The 24,487-nt window shown below is 44.6% G+C and overlaps 1 protein-coding gene across 1 annotated transcript in view; it reads left to right on the top strand.

Moving 5' to 3' along the window:
• Positions 1 to 24,487, top strand: part of RGS9 (regulator of G protein signaling 9) — a 1,220,104-nt gene that overhangs the window by 913,110 nt on the left and 282,507 nt on the right. The window contains exons 12-13 of the mRNA XM_069655056.1: positions 7,250 to 7,363; positions 14,669 to 14,784. Coding sequence (XP_069511157.1) covers positions 7,250 to 7,363; positions 14,669 to 14,784 — 230 coding nt within the window. The remainder of the gene's footprint in view (positions 1 to 7,249; positions 7,364 to 14,668; positions 14,785 to 24,487) is intronic.

Here is a 24,487-nt window from a genome sequence, read left to right as displayed (position 1 = left end):
CACTAACTTCGCTTCTCCCTACTTTCTCTCCTCACGCTTCCTTCTCGCATTCTCTTGCATTAGCTGACAATAGTGCTCAATGATTAGCTGAATTTCGGACTGTGGTTTAGTCTCAATCCCCACAAACTTCTTTATCTCTTGTTGCACTTGCTCAGGTAACCCTTGGCATAATGTGTGGTAAAATACCCCCACTTTTTTGTCCCATGGTTCCCTCGTCTTGTCTCGAGACACCATCCCTCTTGAATCTCTTGAATATATATTGAAGTGGGTCTTCTTCCTCACAAATTCTGCATGCCATAATCACGCTTATATCCGGGGAATCTGGCCTGGTGGGCAGAAAGGCATCCGGCTCGCAGACTTGTACTCTGCCGGTCCGATAACAACGGTGCTGGTGAGCCTACTGGCACTGTTTTTACCGGACCTGCAGGGTGGTAATGAGGCCTACTGTCTCTTAAATACATTTTCTCCAAATCATAACATTGCAAAAAATCTTCTCCATAGCCTTTCTGACTCACCACTGTCAACATAGGCATGATCCATGCACGGCCCCCCTGTGTCATCAGCTCTGAAGGCTCAAATCACAACTCCACTTGTATGCTTCTCAAGCTCTGCCCAATGGCACAACACTGGTCCATAAACTCAGTCTACAATCTGACAACTGAAATCCACCACTTCCAGTACACCTCAAGACCTATTGAACAACCTTGCAGGTGACATCATCAATACCCTAGAGGAAAAACGCTCTTGATGCCTGACACTTCAATATATGTGTCAGCTCTTAATCACAAAAACACAATGACAAACATGACGTAACACACAAGGCCGTATTCCTGCCTCACTAACAGGGTAAACCTTTAAATCACGTGGTCCCTATTCTATAGCGTCACCATATAGGAATGCATCTCTAAGAGACAAAGTCTATACTTACACTCATTAGTTTGCTGAAGCCCCTCCAACACAGACTCTCCCACAATCTGCCAATCTGTCATTCGGTCTGCTAGGCGTCCCACAAGAAGCGGGCAGGAATTCCATCCAAATGTGGCTCCTGTTAACCTCTTCTCTTTTTCCCCCACGCATGGATTTAGGCATTGGTTTCCGGTGGTCACCACGTAGCCTCTCAGGCATGCTGCGGGATGAGGCAGTTTAATGCAGAAAGGTCTTAGCGACCATCCATCTGCTACCACCTGTAAAGTATTGGGGTAGCAGTCACCCCAATTACCACAAGAGAGACACTCGGGCCTATCAAAAACTCCCTGCCTCAAGAACTGAAGACTCAGCCATAGGGCAAAGTTTACTGTATTTATTATCTAACAGATGACAGGGATCACACTAAAAACATACATTCTCCAAAGCTCATGTCTTCTGAGCGTGTATCACCCAGTTGTATCCAGAAGTGACGTCACAAAACCAAGTTCCTTCTCCGAAACATATTGGGCAATCAGATTGTTCAGTTCAGGTGAACTATACACACATTCTATAAGGGTTAGTTAGACTACTGGGTAGCCATATCTGGTGACTCCTCCTGGGACCACCTCTACATTCTACAAAATACAAAGTTGCAGGACTATAGCGAGACAATTGGCTACTACAACATATTATGTCTTCACATGAAAGGAGACTCTGGATTTGGCAGAATGTATTCCCCCAGCCCTGGGAGCCCGGACGGTTACCAGGCTGAGTGTACCTTCTCAAGACAATGAGAATGAACAATGAGGTGCTGTGTGTTCACTAATGTTGCCTGAGAGTGCATTCAGTTGTTAGTTTGTGTCCAATACTTGTATCTTTTCACCTCTGGTTCGATGGGAACAGCTTCTCTCCGTCTACCTTGATTGAATGGGCATTGTGTTGCTCTGATAGGTCACATGTGTTGGGACCATGAAATGACGCTCTCCTGCTTGTAATTATGAGGATTTCAGCCTGAACTACTTGCAGATGGCTTTTAATCTTGGTAACTAGGAACTTTCCATCTCCCCTCGTCCTTGGCTGGGGTGCATCACGGATGCCTGTAACTAGCTGCAGCAATCTTGTCAGCCCTTCCATGTGTTCAAAGTCTGTCTCCCCTTCCTAATTAATTTCAGTGGATCTATAGCTTCCATATTTGTTCTTATGGCTTTCCATGTTAGTGCCAATCAAGCATGTGCAAGCTAGGTATACATATACTTGGCGTCTTGTGGTTCAGCTTTGGCAAATATATATATATATATATGTATATATATATATATATATAGAGAGAGAAATTTATGTGTGTCCGTCATCTACCAGCGTGACTCATAAGCATTTGTTTGATGTTTATATGCAACAAACAAATGCATTTTCATTTAACTTTGTGAATGGATGGCTATGCACTTCATGTCTAAGTGCAGCTATGTCATGATGTCAGTAATGACATCATTGACCTCAATTGACAGTCAGTTGACTTGTTCAATTGTTGACATCACCATCTCCTCCATATCATCCATTGGGTACGGTTTGAATGACTGTCTGAGAGAATAACGTTTCTCGCATCTGCGATACACTGATGATGGCGTTGAAGGTCCTAAGAGAGAGGTGCATCTGTTGTTTCTCTGTCTGCGGACTGAGAGTCCTTTGGGATTCATGTGGGCCATACTTGGACCTCTGCCTTCAAGATGGATTTGGCTCTGGTAATTATTATTTTCGCTCTACCACTCGTTGATAACGAGGCATTGAGTGGCATTTCCTTTTTATTCACAAAGCTATAATAATACCTAAACAGTGGAAGGCCCCACTGCTCCATCTTTAAGATGTGGGGTACAGGAACATTTGCAACATTCTACTTTAGAAAAAGCCATAAGTGACACTAGGCGCAGAAGTCGGGATCGCCGGAGGACTTGTGAACGACTTGCTAGATATAGGGAGATCGTTCTTACTTAGGGTTTCCCCAGGTAACCATATCTCTGAAATCTCATGCGATGTACCCCATGTCACTAGTTCACTCTTCACCCAACGATATACAGCTTTAATGTTATCAGAGGTGTTGGGTCTACTGAACCTTGCTTTTTATGTAATGCACATATTTCCTCCTGGCACTGTGGGTTGCAAAAATCAATTAAAGATATTAAAAGTGAAAACCTCACAGACAAACGTTATTTTAAAAATGAGATGCAATATTACCAGCTACTGCATATAATATAGTGAGTCTTCGCTGATGGTGTGAGCGAGAACAGTTATAGTGGAGTGCATCAATATTAAGATTACACTTAAACATTTGTTTATTATATTTATTTATTTAATGGATTTTCGAGCATGCCTTTGCAACTATTTCCTTCAGAGAGATTTGGACAATAACACGCAGATGTTGACCTACACAATGTGAGAAGGCAGCAGGGAAAGAGGGGGAAGGAACAGAGAGGGAGCATCAGATGAAGGACTGGACCGATTGACCATGCAATGAGTACTAACTCATGTGTTCTTAAGGCGCAATAAACACAGTACTTGATCTCTGCCTGCAGCGGTAATAAGGGCAAACCGCTCTAGAGGATGAGGGCCTTGACTGCAAACCATCAGCTTCCCCTGGAGAGAGTGGTGAGGCAACATTGGATCGCAGGATCTTGGTAATCAGTGGTGTTGTGATCTTTCCAATCTTCATGTTGTTTTGGAGATTTAGTTCGTCATGTGTTGCCTTGACACTAACAGTCTTACATTTTATCTGCAATGAGATGGGGAGCTGACGGTGCTTGGGATGTACAAACAGGGTGTTTTGAGGCATAAATCAATCTGGCTGTTTTGTTGTGCAGAGTCTGATCTGGAAATGTGGAGGATTAAGGAAGGTGAGCATCAAGGGAGTTTGCATAATCAAGTCTTGAAAGGATGAGCACTCAGGACCAAATTTTGGTGCTTCTTGTTTGTACTGTTGTTTATGTGTCTGCGCCCTGAGGTCCATGGGTATGTGGCGTGATTTTAAAAGAATTTATAATAAATAAATACAAAAATGAGAGGATGAACTGTTTCAGACTCATTAAAGATGAAACATTTGCAGGGTTTAACAAGATGATGAGTCGGGTTCTGCAAAGGAAGGTTGCAGTGGAAAAGGAATTATGGCTTGGATGGAAAGTCCTCAATTCCAAACGTTAAATAATTTGCAAGGGTTGCCACGCTGAGAGTCTCCTCTTTCCTTCTCGATGTGGAAATAGGGGCAACCTCTGCACTGCTTCGGTGCTAGATCCAGAGATATACACGACAGCAGGGGAGAGACCTGTTTCGCGGGAAAAACCTCCACACAGAAATAAAATGCATATGGAAGACTTCCCATGGATCTGACTTCTTGGGGACCTACTGATGAAGGAGTCAACTGCACAGTTGAGTTAGCTGGAATTCTCAATTTAGCCTGCGCTGCATCTAAACAGAAACGTGAATGTCAGCATGTACCACACTTAGGTGGAATTCTCAATTTAGCCTGCGCCGCATCTAGATAGAAATGTGAATGTTAGCATGTACCACACTTGGATTGAATTCGCAATTTTGGCTTGCGTCACATCTAAACAGGATTATGAATGTTAGCATGTACCACACTTAGACTGAACTCTCAATTTAGCCTGCGTCGCATCTAGATAGAAATGTGAATGTTAGCATGTACCACAATTATCTGGAATTCGCAATTTAGCCTGCGCAGCATCTAGATAGAAATGTGAATGTTAGCATGTACCACACTTAGATTGAATTCGCAATTTTGGCTTGCGTCACAACTAGACAGGATTATGAATGTTAGCATTTACCACACTTCGATTGAATTATCAATTTAGCCTGTGCCGCATCTAGATAGAAATGTGAATGTTAGCATGTACCACACTTAGATTGAATTCTCAATTTAGCCTGCACTGCATCTAGATAGAAATGTGAATGTTAGCATGTACCACACTTAGATTGAATTCTCAATTTAGCCTGCACCGCATCTAGATAGAAATGTGAATGTTAGCACGTACCACACTTGGATTGAATTCACAATTTTGGCTTGCGTCACATCTGGACAGGATTGTGAATGTTAGCATGTACCACACTTAGCTGGAATTCTCAATTTAGCCTGCGCCGCACGGAATTAATGATATTTGGATCGAATCAAGCTAGGTCCAAGCTAGATCCCCAATATAAGAATTTCCGTATTAAAGATGCAGCCATAACAGTGGTACCCAAGGTGAAAACCCTAGGAATGATGGTCGAAGCTTCCTTGGGATTAGGCGCACAGGTTAGTTACTTATATAAAAATAATCTGTACTACCTGCGTCTCCTAAGAGCTATCAGACCATACATTAATGAGATCAACGCAGCCTCCATCGCCAGAGCTATTCTGCTATCACGCCTGGACTACGGAAATGCGCTGTTATGGGGAGCGTCAAAAAAGGAGCTAGCTAAATGCCAGGTCATGCAAAACGATGCCGTTCGCATCATTAAAAGGAAGAAACAAAAGGACCATATATCAGACAGTAGGAGGGACTTACACTGGCTCAGAATTGAGGATAGAGTCAAATTTAAAGCGATAACGATTGTCCATCGATGCCTCTTTGGAAAGGCGTCTGCCTACTTTAAGAAGCACTTCTCCTGGTATGCCCCCTGCAGAGGCCTAAGATCTGCTGATACTGGCCTCCTAAACATCCCAGAAGTCAAACGGGCATCAGGAAGGGGCATATCCTTTCCCGTCAAAGCATCCAAATACTGGAATGAGCTCCCCAGGCAACTAAGACACGAGAAATCTACGCTACTTTCAGGAAAGCTCTTAAAACTAGACTTTTCCAATAACTTAGCGCAGCGAATTATCGAGAGACATAAATTGCAAAGGACCAAAACTGCGCTTCACCGCGCCCTGATGCCTGCGGGCTTTCGGCGCGTAACAAGCATAAAGTAAAAGTAAGTTAGCTGGAATTCTCATTTTAGCCTGCGCCGCATCTAGATAGAAATGTCAATGTTAGCATGTACCCCACTTAGCTGGAATTCTCAATTTAGCCTGTGCCGCATCTAGATAGAAATGTGAATGTTAGCATGTACCACACTTAGATTGAATTCTCAATTTTTGCTTGCGTCACATCTATACAGGTTTGTGAATGTTAGCACATGCCACACTTAGATGAAACCGTAATGATGACAAGGGCAACACCCGGATGGAATCATGATCACTAGCCTCCTCACATATAGACAGAATTTTGAATTAACAAACACACACACTCAGATGGAATAATAAATGATAGCAAACATCACACCTAGGCATAACTGCAAGGACAGAAAGGGCAACTAACCAATCCACTAACAATTTCACCCCTCTGCTTACACAGCTCAAACTCTAACCAAACACAACCACAAGCCTAAAACGCAGAAATCCGCACAAACTTCACTACACCGCAACAACAAAACAAACCGCACATAGACTTGCACAACAGCACACAACGATAACCGATCGTAAAACACCCCAAGCCCAGCCAACGGACTCACCGGGCTGAGGCTGCCAACAGCAAATCACTGCTCTCTTGCACTTTTCCAACCTATTCCCACTAACTCAACCCCCTCCCCCATCCCTCTTTCAGAGCCGCCAGAGCGCCAGGGGACCACTCCGGTGGTGACAGTGCGCATTACAAATGTCCTTTAACATTAACATTAACATTAACATTGAGGCAAGGAGCAGAGAAGAGTTTCATAACCGCTCCTCAGCATGACACGAAAGAAGCACGTGATCGTTTGGGAAACGCCCACCATCAGACCTGCAAAGGAAACCATCTTACATACAGCATCAGACGTCAGACATACCCGGCTATTCGTATCTTCCTCTGCCTTTCACCTCGTACCTTCCATTTCGCCTTCACTTCATTCTATTTCCTGGCTTCCTTTTGGATCCAGTCTTCTCTTTCAATTTCTTTGTTTTGTGTTTATATGTATTTACAGCCTAGCCCCTTTCAACCTATCTGCTCGAGTCTCTATGGTACATCTCGTCCTTTCCGTTCACAAACACAAGTTCTCCTTGCTAGTCTGCCATCCCGTTTCTTTCCTTTCTCCCTTTTTGCCCCTAAGCATTGGCATTCCCTCTGACTCGGCATGAGATCGCCCCCACCATTTCTCGGTTGTACTCTCATGTTTAAGCTTTTCTGCTTTCGCCTTTGCCTTAATCTGATATATGCCAAGTCATTTTGCATTTTCATTTTATTGTACTGTTCTATTGCTGTCCAGCGCTTTGGTGAAATCGCTTTGTAAATAAATGAAAAAACAAATGCAAACGAATTGATTTGACTCCTTGCCTTGTCCTTCGTAGGATGTTGAAGTATTGCGACCAGTACTTCAGTCACGACCCCATTATGTCCGGCTGCCTCCCCAGCAACCCGTGGATCACCGATGACTGCATGTTCTGGGAGCTCAATGCCAAACTGTGAGTAGCGACCTACGCTGAGGCCCCCCTTGCATGCTGGCCATGATGCCCCACTGCCCACTTGAACTTACCTCTGGTTATCCCCCCAGCCATGTTCATGCAAAGTTATTTGACATTTTGCCAAATGATATGACTGAATGATTTCTTCCTGAAAGGTTTTCGGGATATCCCTCATTTACATTCATTTAGAATCATTGTATGCAAATGTATCTCATAAATATTAATGAGGGGTAAAACCCCAGCATGGATCCGGCCCACAAGGCCTGGAGTTGGACAATCCTAGGCTTATATGATTTTTTTAAAACACATTTTAGACAATTTTTGTATTTTAAGGTTGTTCAAGTGCGTATCATCATCAAACGAACACTCTACAAATGCTGCACAACATTATATGTTTTGACTCAATGGGCATGCATGTTCTCCGTGCTAATCTGGGCCATGGGGATAGCTCAGGGGCAATGGAAACAAAGCAATACTGAGCTGCTCAGGTTCGATACCTCGTCCCATGCTTAGTGGTGAGATTGTGGCATGAAGCACGATATAAACAAGCAATGTTTTTAACACCGCAGGGTTTTTTGTGCCACATGGCTGAGATAGCTCGGTGAGTTATTGCATTGTAGAGAGTTTCACATGGAAGTCACTTGTTTCAATCCCACCAGGTCTCACCACTCAGGCAGACTCCACAAATAAGATTGGAAAAGAAAAATATAATGACTTTTTATGTCTCAAGAGAAAATAATGTTGAAGGTCACATCAGCCCCCAGCAGCCTAGTGGTATTGATTGGAAAGTAGTAAGGTGATGTTACTCTGTAGGCACTCGCTTCTGACTGTTCCATCACCTTGAGTACTTGGATGCAGGGCTGGACTTTTGCTGACTAGGCAAAGTGATGCTCTGCCTCTCCCCCTCTACCCAGCATGGGGGGCTCCTGTGTTGCATTTAGGGGTGTTCTGGTGTAGAGTCTCCATGTGCAAGACTGTGCTCTGTCCCTTGGGAACAAACCCTGTCTTGCGCATCCAAACACCCTTACCTAGAGTGTTGCTCCTTTGCTTCTGTCATATCTATTCTTCATCTCTTTATTCTTAACTTCTATGAAGTCTCTCAACATCTGCTCATTCCATTAAGCAAAACATGAACTGCACACTAAGGTGGACATACCGATGTACCGCCTTCCTCTACCTCAAAACTGAGCCCACTAGTAGTGTGTGGAGAAAACCTTTATGCACTCACCCTCTTTTCCACACTCTCTTCCCAATCACTCCCTTCTCTTTTGTCCAATGCGAATCCCCTGCATGAGGGTGCGATTAAAGCGTTCCACAGTCCCATTAGTTTCTTGGTGGAAAACCGCGGACCTATGATGCACCACTCCTATTTCTGTCAAAAATTCCTTCCTAGCTTTTGATGTGAACTGAACATTATTATCTGTGAGAAGATTCTGGGGAAGACCTTCCCTTTGAAAAACATGGTCTAGAAACATGACGACCACCAAAGTCCATTTCCTGTACCACCTTTCTTTCTCCCCATTTGGAGTACAAATCTACCAGCACAAACATGTATTAATGTATACCTCTACTTCCTGCAATTGGCCCTAAGATATTAAGCACCACAAAATCCCAAGGGATGTCTGGCATTTCTAATCATATTAATGGTTGGACAAAGTTTTTTAGTTCCTAAACAGAATGACTGCAGGTGCTGCAATTCTTCACAAGATCACCAACTTCTTTGTCCAGACCCAGCCACCAATAATCTGCTCTTAGATGTCCCTTAGTCTTCGTCATTCCCAATTGTCCTTCATACCCTGCTTCCAACAATTTGTGTCTTAGGCCGGGAGGATAGCTCAGGGGCAATGCATTTGTCTTGGAAGCAAGAAAATGCAGCGCAACACAGGTTCGAATCCTAGTCTTGCGACTTGCGCTTAGAAACTGATCTCAGCTATTAAGTGTGTTATAAAAGAACAATTATAATGATTCCTCCTGGAGATATTACCTGCACAGACTTGTACACCTGATCACTCTCAAGCCGTAACCAAGCTCTTGGTCGTTGACACACCTTTTACACTAAGTTTGTGACCAAAATAGTCCATTTCTGTTACCTTAAAATGACATTTCTCCATCTGACGCATACGACCCATCTTCCTAAGATCAGTAAATACTTGCACTAACATATGATCATGAGCCTCCACCGTCAACAACACGTCACCTTGAATGTACAAGACTCCTGTAATCCTAACTAGAATCTCATGCATAACTCATTGAAAAAATGCCAAAGGGCATTAGTTTGAACCTGAATGTGCCATCATGCGTGGGAAACATAGTGTGGTCACTTGAATTGGGACGGAGCACGACCTGATGGTATGCAGACACCAGATCTATTGTGCTAAACACTTGGGCCCCTGCCGTCATGCTCACCGACTCCCCTTTGTTAGGCCGCTGAAACATGTCCACAACATTTGTTAATTCCTGTGAGGCCCACACAAAGAACAGCCTCATTACAAGTTTGGTGGTATTTCAGTGTTAAATCTGTTGAGATACCACCAAACTGTATTACCATTACCACCACTTGGTCTGGCAGTATTACCACCGGATTACAAGTGATGGTGGCAGTGTTAGTCCCCATTTAATTGGAGTCCTGAGGACATTTTGGTGGAATTACTGCAGCAGTAATTCAGAAGCGGTAATTCCGCTGACATTTGGCAGAAGGGTGGTGGATTTACCTCCAGCTCATAGCTGGAGGTGAATCCTCCAACCTTCCATCATGTTCATATTTGGGCGGTGTGATAATGCAGTGGTAACACTATTACTGCTGCATTTTCTGCACCACCCAACTCATAATGTGGCCCAAAAGTCTTCCATTGCACTTCCTCACCACTAAATTGGGGGACACCCATTCTGATGCTTCCCCTGCTTCAATAACATCCTTGCTCTTTTACCTCTTCATTTCATGAGATACTTCCTCTCTCAACGCCATGGGAACACATCTTCCCTTGACTGCTATGGATATTGACCCTTCCTTCAACTTTATCTTGTGGCAAAATCCCAAGGCCTCTCTAAACTCTTCCTGGAACATGTCCTCTGGCTTCATATCACCATTAGAAATCTACATGACCAGGTACACCAGGGTTAATTATTATGCCCATGTCACTTTGCTCATACCCACCGAGAAGGCTTCCTCCCTTCCTTGGCACATGCACATTTCCTATTGTTTTCTTTCCCTTACATTCCAAGGAGGCTTGAAAGTACCCCATGATGTCAATATGTACACCTCCCTATGCACTTGCTCCTATTTTGGGAGCCTTGAGTTGTATAGTCTTGAATGTATCCAGCCGTCGGTCATGGCCTGTAATGCTATAGTCTGAACATGAGTCCATAAGCATGCGCTCACCTACTCCATTAACTAACACCACCGCATGTGGGTTTTCATCTATCCTTGTTCTGGATCCCACCTGACTCATCGATTTGCTCACTCCCCCAGGATCACATCTCGCCACTTCATCACTATCATCTTCATGCTCTATCGTCATCTCCTTTATACCCTTGACATGTTCACATTGTGTTAAATGACCCTTCCTGCCACACTTGAGACATTCAGCTTTGAGCCCAGGACACGCGCCAGCGTCTGCGAAACAGAATGTACGGCCACACTGAAAAGATCTGTTGCCCCTGGTGCCTTGCCGTCCACCCACCTTTCCCTCTGTTGCTCCCTAGTCACCGTCCCTGTGTTATCCCCTGTTTGTGTCAATTTCTCATTGTGGTGGACAGTCTTTTGGAGGGCGGTGCAACACGTTTCTCCATATCCTTGGAATTACCCACTACCACCTGTATTATGACACCTCCAGAGGATTCTGTTTCTTCCTTTTTCTCTAACTCTTTAACACATGCCATCATGTGCCCCATTCGTTTAGCAAAGTCAAGCATTTCATCAAGACTTGGATCAGCTTTAGTTAAAATCTCCTCCCGTACTTTGTTCTCTCTAACCTTTCGCATGAATTGGTCCCTCAGCCGCTCATCATGTGACATTCCAGAATTGCATTTCTTAGCCAGTTCCCTCAGTGCACTAATACAATCCTCTATAGATTCTCCCTTGTTTTGGTCCCTAGGGCTGAAATGATATCTCTGCTAAATGATGCTGATTTTCTTCTCAAAGTGTTTAGCCAACTTTTTCAATATGGTTTCATATGCATTCGGTGGTTCCTCGATGGTTCCCTCTCCAGCACCCATTCTCAGGACGGATAGGTCCAGAAGACTTTTCAGCATGCGCCGTCCCCCAAATCCTAGGCTCTGTATCTGCAAAGTCCTGCGACCCTCCATGCTGTATGTAGGGGAGTGAATCGCCAAGGCATAATTTTGGAAGTCCTCCTTCCAGGTCTCGCACTCAACTGTTGGTTCTCCCGGGGTGGCCAAGAATTGGGGAGGTAAGCAGCTAATTTTCCCTTGTTCCTTTTAAAAAAAATGAATTGTCTAGAAATTACCCCTTTGGGACCTAGTTATCTGCCTTTCAAAGCAAAATATGCACAGTACCTTAAATAATCAACACTGCTTTAACGGCAAAGGAGTAATCCGTAATGATTAGCATCACTTTGGGGGTGGCACGCGGTACTTTACTCTGAAGGCTGTGACGACAGTCTTGTCCATGCAGAGTGCAATCCTGTGTGTGACGGGGCTCCTTTGTGCCACGTGGAGGGCTCTGCTGCACACCCTGTAATGTCTCTAGACCGGGGAAAGAACGGCCGCACAGTGGGACACCTTTGCTGGTCGCCGTCGTGGAGGTCTTCTTGTTCGAGGTGACTCCTGCGCCGCCTTGCTCATTGGTGTCAGCGCATCCGAACCGCACAAGGAGCAGTCACGGGTCCTCCGCTGCATCTGACAAAGTCAGCAGCACATCCACAGGGTTGCGGAGGCCTTGACTCCTCGTCGCCACTTGTTATGTGGGTGAGAACCAAGAGACCACAGGCTATGGTTCAATTACCTTATTCTTAGATCCGTTATTACGAAGCCCTGGTTCCCCAAGCACTGCCTCCCTGCCCCATCTGCCACCTTCCCTCTCATCAAGTTCGCCCCAAAATATATAAGAGCTGGAACCATTGGAATCTGGAACCATGGTACAAGTCAACTATATACAAAACAGTTCTGAGCTATGAAATACATAACAGCTCGATTCTGTAACATACGAAAGAAAACAAACAACTTCAAATGTAAATACCATTAACAAGATCACATCTCAACTGAGGGCATGGCATGGCCAGCTCACCATGCCCCAATCCGTGGGGTTCCTAAAGAGCTCAACATCAAACAAAACAGCCCTTCATGGTGTTGTGCAGCTTGTAAAGGTCACAGTACATATATGATACTTCCACAATAGAATAGTAAACTTAAGGCTACCTGACACTTTAGAAATTAAAGTGTAACCTTAGGCCTTGCAACTGATCAGTCCGGTGACGAGCACACATCTCAGATCTGTTCATGGACGTTCTCATGATAAAAGAATGCTGAAAAAGAATGTTTTTCGCATTGGGTTTACTATGGACTACGCCAGACAAGTTTTGAAAAGCAGCTCAGCCAAACATGTTTAATATCTAAAAAATGAGTCTCTATTGTGGCCCTGACCAGCATGTCCAGGGTATCAACTAGCACATGCTTTTGTGGATGAGACAGGGACATCCAAAGTCACACCATTACCACCAACAAGCATGGAATACATACATGCACCGATAATTTGCAAGGAAGTGAGCACAGTAAGCACAAATAACACGCAAAGCCAATGCACGCAAAATTGACATTAATGCACACTTTTATATACACTCCACTAGTACACCACAACCACACATACACCCAACACACACACACATACACACACGCAGGCGCGCTCACGCACGCACGCTCGCACACACACACACACAGGCTCGCACACAAGTACACACACACGAACTCCGTGCACATAGATCCCCACATAATTAGCCTTGCGACAATGCACACCCGCATACAATATGCTTGGAACATACATAAGCTCATCCTGGACTTCCATTATGCATCAATAGTGATGCACAGGTAGTACACGTAATATGCACAAACATTACATTGTAATGCACACAAGCACAAAGCACATGTAACATAAAACATAAACCACGTATGCACATGCAATAGGCATGTGATATCCATTCGTACCAGAGAACACACACAATATGAACACACTCTGCCAATATTGCACACAGGATTGAAGCACATGCAAGTAATATAAACCAACATTACATATACGCACAATGCGGCCATACAGCACACATTTGTATTGATAAACACATAGAACATGCAATGAACACATCATGCATTACACTCTGAATGCATGTAGGCAGGGATAACACGCAGAGTATAACCATATGCACAGGCATGTCTGCAAAAGGAGAACTATATGTCACAAACTTACAGTTGCAAATTTGCAAGATGTAAATGTGTCAAGTAAATTGTTTTAATTTTGCAACAAAATGAAGCTGGGGGCTTTGCAGAAGCACACCGCAGTTTACACCAAGCCTCCTGTGCCGCTTAACTAATACTACCATCTTTCCAGCAGGGAAACCTAGCTTTACCCCATAGCTCCAGATCCATTGTCCCGCCTCTACCTAGTCCTGCATTTTAACTGAGGAAGTATTTAACATGCAGTTCTGATTAATGTTAAGCTTACTTTTAATATGTATTCAAGTCACATCTATTGAATAACTAGTTTGATATATCTTAATACAGCTTAACAAGTATCAAAAGGCATTAATAATCAACATAATACCTAGAGCTAAATTAAAAAAGGTTTCTGTTATGTAACATATATTTTTATATTTATCTTTGTCAATATTTGTCTCTATTGAACCATCAATCTTTCTTACTCTGTTCTTTATTTTTGCCTGATAGCCATGTTAATTGCATATGCATATATATATACACACACACACACACATATATATATATATTTTTTGTGGCGTTCTACCTTAACGTAACACTACAGTGTTCTAATCACTGAGTTTTTTAAACAAGCATTTTTCAAATGCTTGGCTTGAAATAACTCTATAACTCTTATAGTGTATGCTGGCTGTTCGAATCGAAGTATCGCCTTAGGGAAAACACAAAGAAAGGACTAGCATCAGCTTCCCCGATGGGGGAGAACTGGTATGCTGCTAGAAGCACTCACCTCATTGTTAGGATTGGCGCATGAGCACCAGGAAGTGTCTGTTTGTTATGCTGCCACTTCAGTAAAAGGGCATGGGCCTGATTTGTGGTGAGTTGCTTTTTACACTGAATGAAATCCCTCTACACCTCACTTTTTAGAGTGGAAACTCCTACAAAGTTACGTGTGGAACGCTGGGCCTTCAACTTCAGCGAGCTGATCCGCGATCCCAAGGGACGCCAGAGTTTCCAACTTTTCCTCAAGAAAGAGTTCAGCGGTGAGTTATGTTTTTGAGGGTTACATTATGAGCATCCGGGCAGTGATTGTGGGGTAAGATTTGGAAGGGAAGAGATGCTTATGTCCTATAAAGCCCAATGACCTATTTTCTTAAGCGGCTTTCATCCTTAACCCAACGAACCAGGTTATGAAAAGGCTGTGAATCTGTCTTTAATAACCAGAGATTACAGTCCTCTAGTCCACGATCCCCCTGGCTACTTATTTCTAGCTCTGTGACGTGAATGTTTTTTTTTAAATCTCCTCTCTTGGTCACATTGATCCGCCTATTATAGCTGTCAAGGCCCAGAAGACCCAGCACCCTACACCAGGTGTAATCCAATTGCCAACTAGTTCATAACATCCAAGGGCCAAAAGAACAAACATGTCCTGTGGCGAGCACCAGGGCCTGCATTTTCTTTTGAATACAATAATGTAACTGTGTAAATGCAACAAACAGTCAGTGGCTTGGAAGCCCCTTCTGTCGGATTTCTGCAGTGCCTGCCAGCTATTCAGCTTAAGGAAAACAGTGCTTCATGGCAGTGTTTGGATATCCAGCTCTGGTTGCAGCACTATACCAACATGACATTAATGTTATTATTGTTGTTGTTATATTATTATATATTTAGTATTCAAATGATTTGGAGAGAAATTAGAGATGTTCTGTTGAATGCATATGTGTGCAAGGTTTTTCCAGGTAATTATTGTCATGCAGCTGTTCGCGAGCTTATCCTCTCTAATGCTTTTTGTTGCTGTTGTAATTGTAATGGGTTATTTACAACGCGCTTAATACCGAGAGGTGTTCTAAGCGCGGACCCGGGGATGGAACTTGTGTTGCTCCGCATCGTCTTGCTTCCGAGATGAGCGCGTTGCCCCTGAGCTATCCTCCCGAGACAATCTTTCTTCTGTCTTCCCATTTTGAGATATTCCACTCAAGGACAGTTTTAAGGGACATTACAAACAAGAATTGACAAAGTCAATAGTTTTGGCTGATGCATAAGCATTGTATAGGCGTTTGCATTATACACTCAAATACTCACAGCTGTGCCACCTACCGCCCTCAGACGCCCAGAAGGAACGTCATTTTACACATATTAGCTTGAATGCCAGTGATTCCTTACACATGCAATGGCCTCACAAGACCTAGTATTCACACATGTTCAATGTTTCACAAATCCAAGTTACTCACAGCAATTCCAGATATTGCCCTCAAAACCCTTTATAGTTGCGTTGTTTTCATCCTGCCCTGGCATTCACAGCGTTGTAAGGATAAGCGCAGTTCCCGAACCGTGCTGGATTCAAATATGCCCAGGTAGTAAACCAGTGACAGATTCCATTACTCCCAGTTAGCAAAGAAGCATTATGCCTAGTTAGTGCAGAAGATCAACATTTCATTTCCGTCCAATTAAGACAGCAACAGCAGGTTCCATTATGCCTGCTTATGCTTATCACAGTAAGACTAGAAGCTATCATGTGCAGCCAGTACCGCAATGCCACATAAGTTATGCCAGTTAGCATAGTAAGGAAACATTCAGTTATACAAATTATTATTATTATTGTATTTATTGAGTGCGGACCTAGCTCAGAGAAGCAGCAAAGCGCTTTACAGAGGTATACAACAAAACAGATAGATTACAGAGCACTTTACAGAAGTAAACAACAGTACAGATGCATAATGGAGTGCTTTACAGAGTTGTACCACACTTTACAGAGTTATAAAACAGTACTGTTGCATAACGGAGCACTTTACAGAGTTATAACACACTTTACAGAGTTATACAACAATACAGATGCATAATGGAACACGTTACAGAGTTATACCACACTTTACAGAGTTATACAACAATACAGATGCATTCCAGAGCGCTTTACAGAGTTATACCACACTTTAAACAGTTATACAACAGTACAGATGCATAACAGAGCACTTTAAAGAGTTATACTTCATTTTACAGAGTAACAGAGCACTTCACAGAGTTATACCACACTTTAGAGAGTTATACGACAGTACAGGTGCATAACAGAGCGCTTTACAGAGTTATACCACACTTTACTGAGTTATACAACAATACAGATGCATAACAGAGCTCTTTACAGAGTTATACCAAACTTAACAGAGTTATACAACAGTACAGATGCATAACAGGGCGCTTTACAGAGTTATACCACACTTTACTGAGTTATACAACAATACAGATGCATAACAGAGCACTTTACAGAGTTATACCAAACTTTACAGAGTTATACAACAGTACAGATGCATGACAGGGCGCTTTACAGAGTTATACCACACTTTACTGAGTTATACAACAATACAGATGCATAACAGAGCACTTTACAGAGTTATACCAAACTTTACAGAGTTATACAACAGTACAGATGCATGACAGGGCGCTTTACAGAGTTATACCACACTTTACTGAGTTATACAACAATACAGATGCATAACGCAGCATTATTAGAGTAGTACCAGGTGGCCACCAGTAAACATAGCCATCCCAGATTCCAGTAGGCCCAGTTTCTACTACAACCGTCGATTTTGTGGCCCATATCCTTGTGGTGCTGGGGAGTGCATGTGCAGGATGCTTGGGGCTATGTATGTGTGTGTGTGTGTGTGGAGCAGTGCTGTGTGTGCTTTGTTATTAGTTGGGTGTTGTTTGTTCAGTGAAGAACTGATGGTAGTTTGTGGGTATGCAGTGAAGGGCTCAGGCATTGTCAGAATGCAGTGCAATTTTGGAGGTGGTGTTTCTGTTTAGTGCAGTCCTGGGTCAGTATCTTTGTGTGTTGTGCGCACATGGATGTGTGGATGCATGTGTCGAAGGTGCTGTGCAGGGGTAGAGTGGGTGTCTGTAGAGCTGCAAGTGGTGTGTCTATCATGCTGGATGGGTGTGTGCAGTGATGAGGAGTGTGCATTTGTGTCTGTGTGCGTTTGTGTGTGTCTGTGTAGGTTGGGGCTGGTGCATGTTGTATATGGGTTGTACAGAATTGCCAAATGTTGCTTTCTCCAACTTTACAGGTGTGCCTATTTTCCTTATCCTTATCTTTAACTCTATTGTGTCTGCTGGCGGCGAGCTCGGGTATGTACCAGGGTGCGGGCGCTGTGACTTTGTCGACCACTAGACAAACAACAGCCCTCACCTTAATTTGAATAGTCGTAGAACAACCCCTTCACCGGACTTTGGCCACATTGAGGTAGAGACAGAAGGCAAATGCGCGGCGCTCGCGCGGAGCTCTCTTGTTTCCTGGCCTTTTGGCTTCCCATATGTCTCCTCGGATACCTACCTAAGCAGAAACCTATAGGGGATAACATGGCACGTGACTCACTAAAACAGTGCTATGATTCAATACATGTCAACCTCTGTATACACCGAGAATTTATATTTTAAAATAATTCATGTTAATACCCCAAGAACACAGTTGAAACGTGACAGCTCAGATCATGCACTTTCAAACACTGGTTACATGAACCCAAGTCCATGTCTTGTGACTTCACTTTTACATACATATGGTTCCATACACACTTTTAAATGTCCCTTCTCTTGTGCCCCAGCCTCCTGATGGATTCCTACATGTCTTATGCAGACACATGCTGGCTCTACACCAGTGTTTCAGCCTCTGAGAATGGCACAATTAACCATCACCTTTTTAATGCAGTGAGGACGTAAAACGTAGCCATATTAAAATTAGATCTAAATTGCTTTCCATCACCTCAGTGCACTACCGTGTGAGTGGCTGTATTGCTAGCGTTCTACTGTACACCTTTTAAACAGAGATATTTGATCCCTTCACAAATTTGTCATTCCCTCCAAATGTGCGCTTACTGAGAGAATATCTTTCTTATTCGTAGAGTCTTGTCCTACACTGCCCTCTACTGGTCATATTTGGAAACTGCCTACATTTCAATTGTTCTGTATGAAACGTGCCATCATGCAGTGACTCCAAAATGTTCCCAAACACAGGTCCGCTGCACGTAGCAGAAAAGTAGACTCGTGGTCATTTGTGTTCTTGTTCACATTTAAGCTGTACCTTAACCTGTGTTCTTTATTAAATCTATACAGAGTGTTTTCATTGTTTCTAACACATACTTTCTTCTTTGCACGTTATTTATAACAAAATAAATGCCATTACGTAAGTGACGTCACCTAATCACATATCATGGGTCGAATGGATTGTTCCAGGATTACTGCACGGCCGCTGGGGGCTTGAAGGGCCACATGTTTGAGAGTCATGCTGACCCTTCAGTCATGCCACATGACCAGATTTTGCCAGATTTTGAAAATGAAAAACCGGGACGGGTTAGAAACATACAAGTAGGACTAGCACCCTAAGCACATTCAACCCCCTTCCCTCCAACTCTGTCACGCCCCCCTTAAATGGCACCCTCCCCCAATGGGATTATGCATTAAAATAAATATTTCCAGCACATCTCATATATATATTAACATACGTCACCATAGCGCTTTAAGGAGCATTTGCTTTGATTGTTGTTACAAAACACTTATTTTGAGTTTTGGCTATCCGGTGGTGATGAAAGCGCTACCTTTAATGAGAAAACTATTGTCCTTAAAATAAGAGTTTTAACATAAGAGCTTGAAGTAGGAGCTTTGAATGTAGGTTTGTAATGCTTTTCAATGCATATGACATATGAGGATGATATGATATGATATTTTATTTGTATCGCGCTCGTACACAAGTGTTTCAGAGTGTGACTAGGCAAGGGAGGGGAACAGGGAGAAAACAACACAAAAACGATCTTACCAGGCCCAGAGACATTGAGAACGTGCAAGTGCATGGGAAAGGGAAAAAAGTGCATGGAAGGGGGAGAGTGGAAAGTGCGGAGCAGAGGAGAGAAGAATAAATGATAAATAGAACATTGAGGCAATAAACAGTGGTAGTGCAGCCGGCAAGTGGCAAGTGCTGTGTTTAAGGCAGCAGACTGGGTAGTCTGATAAGTGCAGACAAAGAAGAAAAAAAATAAATGGGGGGGGGCTGTATGGGTACAGATACAGTCCCCAGTGCAAGGGGTGGCCGGAGGCAGTGCAGGAGGGTGGCAGGGTGTCCAGGTAACTGGGTTCCAGGGGACAGAGGGTGGCCAGGTGTACTGTGCCAAGAGAGAGCAGATCAGCAGGAGAGAGGGGGAGCGAAGGCAGAAGCAAAGAGGAAGGTCTTGAGGTGCTTCCGGAACCAGAGATGGTTCTCAAGTTTTAGAGTGGCAGGGAGGCTGTTCCAGATGGAGGCCCCAGCCGAAGATATAGATCTACCCCCAGCACGTTTCTTTGAAAACCGATTGACCCGGAGGGAGTTAGAGGTAAAGGAGAAAAGAGCTCGAGAGGGGAGGTATTTGGGGAGGGATAGCTGAAGGTATTTTGGACCCAGGCCCCAGAAAGCATTGTGGATAATGCAGAGGGTTTTGAATTTAATCCTTGCATCCACTGGGAGCCAATGGAGTAATTTCAGAGCTGGAGAGATACGATCCTAGGGCTTGAGGCCAAGGACAAGTCTCGCAGTCCTGTTCTGGATAAGTTGTAGAGGGCGGAGAGTAGAGGCCGGTAGATTTAGAAAGAGGCTGTTACAATAGTCCAACTTAGAACCAGGGCTTGGCAGACAGTGAGCTTCTGAGGGAAGGAGAGGAAAGGCAGAGTACCTCTAAGGAGGTGCAGTAGGAAGTTAGACTTTTTAGAGACCTCAGAGATATGGGCGGAGAAGGAAAGTGTGGAGTCTAAGATGACCCAGAGGTTCTTAGCCTCGCAGGTAGGGGTAGGAAGAGGGCCAAGGGAGGCCGGCCAGAGAGAGAGGGCAAAGGATGGAGATGGTGTGCCGATGAGGAGGATCTCAGTCTTGCTGGCATTCAGACAAAGGTCATTTGAGGCACACCAATCTTGAATGGCAGTTAGGCAGTCAGAGATGAGAGAGGGCGAGGAGGTGGCCGAGGGCAGTCGGAAAATGAGTTGAGTGTCATCAGCGTAGATCAGTGATACCTAGGTTATCACGGAGATGGTCAAGCAGGATGGTTGGTTCACTGTGTCGAAGGCAGAAGAGAGATCAAGAAGGATGAGGACAGAGGGAATGTGAGAGTCCAGGTTGGAGAGCAGATCTTCACAGATGTTCAGGAGAGCAGTTTCTGTGCTTCTGGCCGCTCTGAAGCCAGACTGGTGGTCATGAAGGCAGCCAACAGAATCTGAGTGAAGGTTAAGCTGAGAGATGGCCAGCTTTTCCAGGAGTTTGCCCAGAAAGGGGGTAATGGAAATTGGGTGGTAGTTAGTCGGACAGGAAGGATCAGCTGTGGGTTTCTTGAGAAGAGGATGCACAAGGGAGTGCTTCAGGGGGGAGGGGAAGGATCCTGAGGCAAAGGAGTGGTTGCAAAAATCAGCAAGGGCCGGGGCGAGGGTGTCAATGTGGTCCTTGAGGGTTTTAGAGGAACAGGGATGAACTTGTTTTGACAAGGCTTTCATAGATCGGACTTGTCTAGTGACCTCGTCAGGATTTATGTAATTTGGCTATGTGTCCCATAGCTCTCAACCGTTTGTGTCGCAAAGGTGGGCGAAAACGCCCGATTTTGTTTTTGGCTGGTGAGAGCCCATTGAAATGAATGGGCTTGCAAGAGGATTGGCGGTGAGTCAGCTGTTTATAAGGCGGGTGACACACGCCAAAAGCGTGTGAGTTGAGAGCTATGGTGCCCCACCCATTAAAGCCCATTGCTAAGGGAAATCTATGGGATTTTTCTCCCATTCCCACCCATTTTCCCTCCAACCACTCCTCTTCTTGCAGTCTTTGTCTGAAGTTGTATTGTGTGGTGGATTTGCCAGTCATTTTTACTTCCCAAATGGCAGCCGCCAGGTGTTAATGTTATTAAAAAGTAATTAGACTTGTTTGATGCTTTAAAAAATATTTGCAGCCTCTTTTCGGTTATGTTACATATTTTGATGAATTTGGTTTTCAAAATAAAGAAGTTACTGTTAAAGATACGTGTTTTGTAAAATGGCTTTCAAATTCTTCATGTAATGACATGTGGGCGGTGTTCGAGTGTTTTGTGATGTAAGCACAACCTGATTGGATATGTAGTTAGTTAGTGATGTCAGCATAATGTGACAGGATCGGTAGTCTGTGTTGGTTTGTACAAGTAAGCCATTTTGTTTCTAGTTTATGAAGTACTGTGACTGTAAGATCCACCCTGGGGGCGCATTTTCTTCTTGTGGACCATCTGGACCGCATATATCAGCAGTCGTATGTCAGTCAGTTAGGCAGGCCGTTCTGCATTATAATTATTTTGTTTTACATGGATTTACTTTTTTATTCGCATACCGCACATCTTCAGGCGGTACTCAGCGAGGGCAGCTGCCACGCTGTATGCAGTAATATGGCGTCCGCACTGCCATCACAGACAAGCCAAAGGAATCATGGCGGAATTCCGTGGGACCATCCAACGGATGGTAATTGGAGCATGAATTGTTTGCACTCTTGTCTACCCCAGCTTGGCTTCACTATCACTCTGAGGTTGCTCAGTAGGTCAATGTCTCTGCTTCACAGAGCTTTGTGCAGCATAGGGATAACATGTTTGAATATTTTTTGGTTAGTTCATCTTTTAACATTCTGAGGTAAATGAATGAATGCAACTATGTTAATGGGAGCATGAATTGCTTGCATGCTTGTCTACCCCAGCAGGGTTTTCATGCTGTATACAAAACACAATTTCCTATCGCGTCAGCCAACTCACCCTCCTGCCAGGTGGCTGTCTCTGCCAACCTCTGCCCTGACAGATGCAACGGAAGCTGCCTCAATCCGCACAGCTTCCATCAGAATCCAGTACACAAAATTCCACTAAAATCCTCTTGGTTGAGGTAAACACGCTGCACAGGTGGATCCTGTTTCCTATCGGGACCAGACACACACCTGCCTGTGGCTGGGTCCGAGTGTTTCAGAAACGGGAGTTGTATGAGAATGAAGATCTGCCCTGTTTATTCCCAAGGTTAATTTAAGATCAGTGACGTCATTGCACGGCTGAGCGTTGGACAGAGCGTATTTTTGGCCGCAGCAATATCTTCTTAAACTACACTTGACAAGAAGTAGTGGTGCCTCGCAAGCCGATCTACTCGTGACTACCCCACCCCACTCTCTCTACACCCCAACCCACTCCACCCCCACTCTCTCTCTCTCTAACCCACCAACCCCTCTCCACTCTTATTTCTACCCCACCCAGCCCCCACACACTCTCTCTCTCTCTCCCCACCCACTCACCCCACCCCCACTCTCTCTCTACAACACCTACCCCACCACCACTCTCTCTCTACCCCAGCCCCATTCTACCTCTCTACCTCGACCACTCTCTATACCACGACCCACTCCTCAACCCTCTACCAACCCACCACCCCAAACCCTCCAATCAATCACCCCTCCACTCTCCCACCCCTAGCCCACACGATTCCCACTCGCCAGCCACTATCCACCCAACCCCCACTCTGTCATTCCCCACCTCCACTGTTTCTCTACCATAACCCACCCACCCCAATCTCTCTGAAATCCCACCCACCCCCAATGCCCACTCTCTCTCTCTACTCCATCCACTCAGCCCACCCCACTCTCGTTCTCCCCCATCCACCCCATCCACCCATCCTAACACACTCACACTGTGTGTCCCCCACCCATTCTCTCTATTCCTACCTTGCCTGTCCACCCTACCTCACTCTCTCTAGCCCACCCATCGTATTCCCCTCTCTATCTCTCTCTATCACCACCTGCCCTTTACCCTCACTCTCTCTACCCTGACCCACTCACCCTACCCCCCTCTCTCTCTCTCCTCACCTGCTGTATGCCCTCTCTCTACCCACACCCGCCGGCCCTACCCCGTCTCTCTCAGCCTTCTTCTCACACTGTCGCTGTATTTCTTACCCTCTCTCCACTCATATTTCCTTTTGCTCATCATCAATGGCACCCTCTCTCAATGGTTTCTTCCCTCGCTCTATTCCCCTTCTCATTCTCTTCAACACATGCATCCCTGCTAGCATTCTCCTTTGAAACTTTGCACTCTCCTTCTTGCACCATTTTGCCTATAATTGCAAAATGCAAACAGCAGTAAACGCCAAAACTATTGGCTTTGCGGCCGGATTGGGTGTTAAGGCCATTAGCACTCCGGTTTACTAAAGCGGCAACCCGGGGTGCTAAAAATAAAAGGTTTTTCCTTCCTACAACGGGACACACAATGTGTCCCGTTGTAGGAAGGAAAAACCTTTACCAACATGGCCACCATGGAAAGGGAAGGCGGGGTTCCAGACGGAGCCCCTCTTCCCTTTCCATGGCAGCCATTGTGAGCAGAGAGGAAGGTGCGTCTGCATGTGCCGCCAAAACCGCAATAAGGTACGTTTGGGGCAGGGAAGGAATAAAAAATAAAAAAAAGGGGACAGGGTGAGGGAAGATGGCGGCGGGGGAGCCGGACGTCAGGTGGCTTGGAACGCAGGCTTACACTGGCGGTTCAATCCCGCGTTCCTAGCCACCTGATTGGCTGGCTACCCCATGCCGGGGGCTAATGCTTATTTTAACCAGTCTTAGTGGTGAAAATAGTATATGCATGTATTATTATGGACAAAAGCCTACGAGGTTCGAGTTTATCCTGAGGTGTCTAACAATGGTGATTCTAGAAATCAGTTTGTCATGTAAAAATGTCAGCTTGAGACGTTGCATTACATCAGCGGCCGCCCTCCCTTTCCCAAAAC

This window comes from Ambystoma mexicanum, chromosome 3q, assembly GCF_040938575.1.
Source record: "Ambystoma mexicanum isolate Mex_15411 chromosome 3q, UKY_AmexF1_1, whole genome shotgun sequence".
NCBI lineage: Eukaryota > Metazoa > Chordata > Amphibia > Caudata > Ambystomatidae > Ambystoma > Ambystoma mexicanum.
Note: the sequence above shows the minus strand (reverse complement) of the source record. Positions and strands in the feature narration are given on the sequence as shown.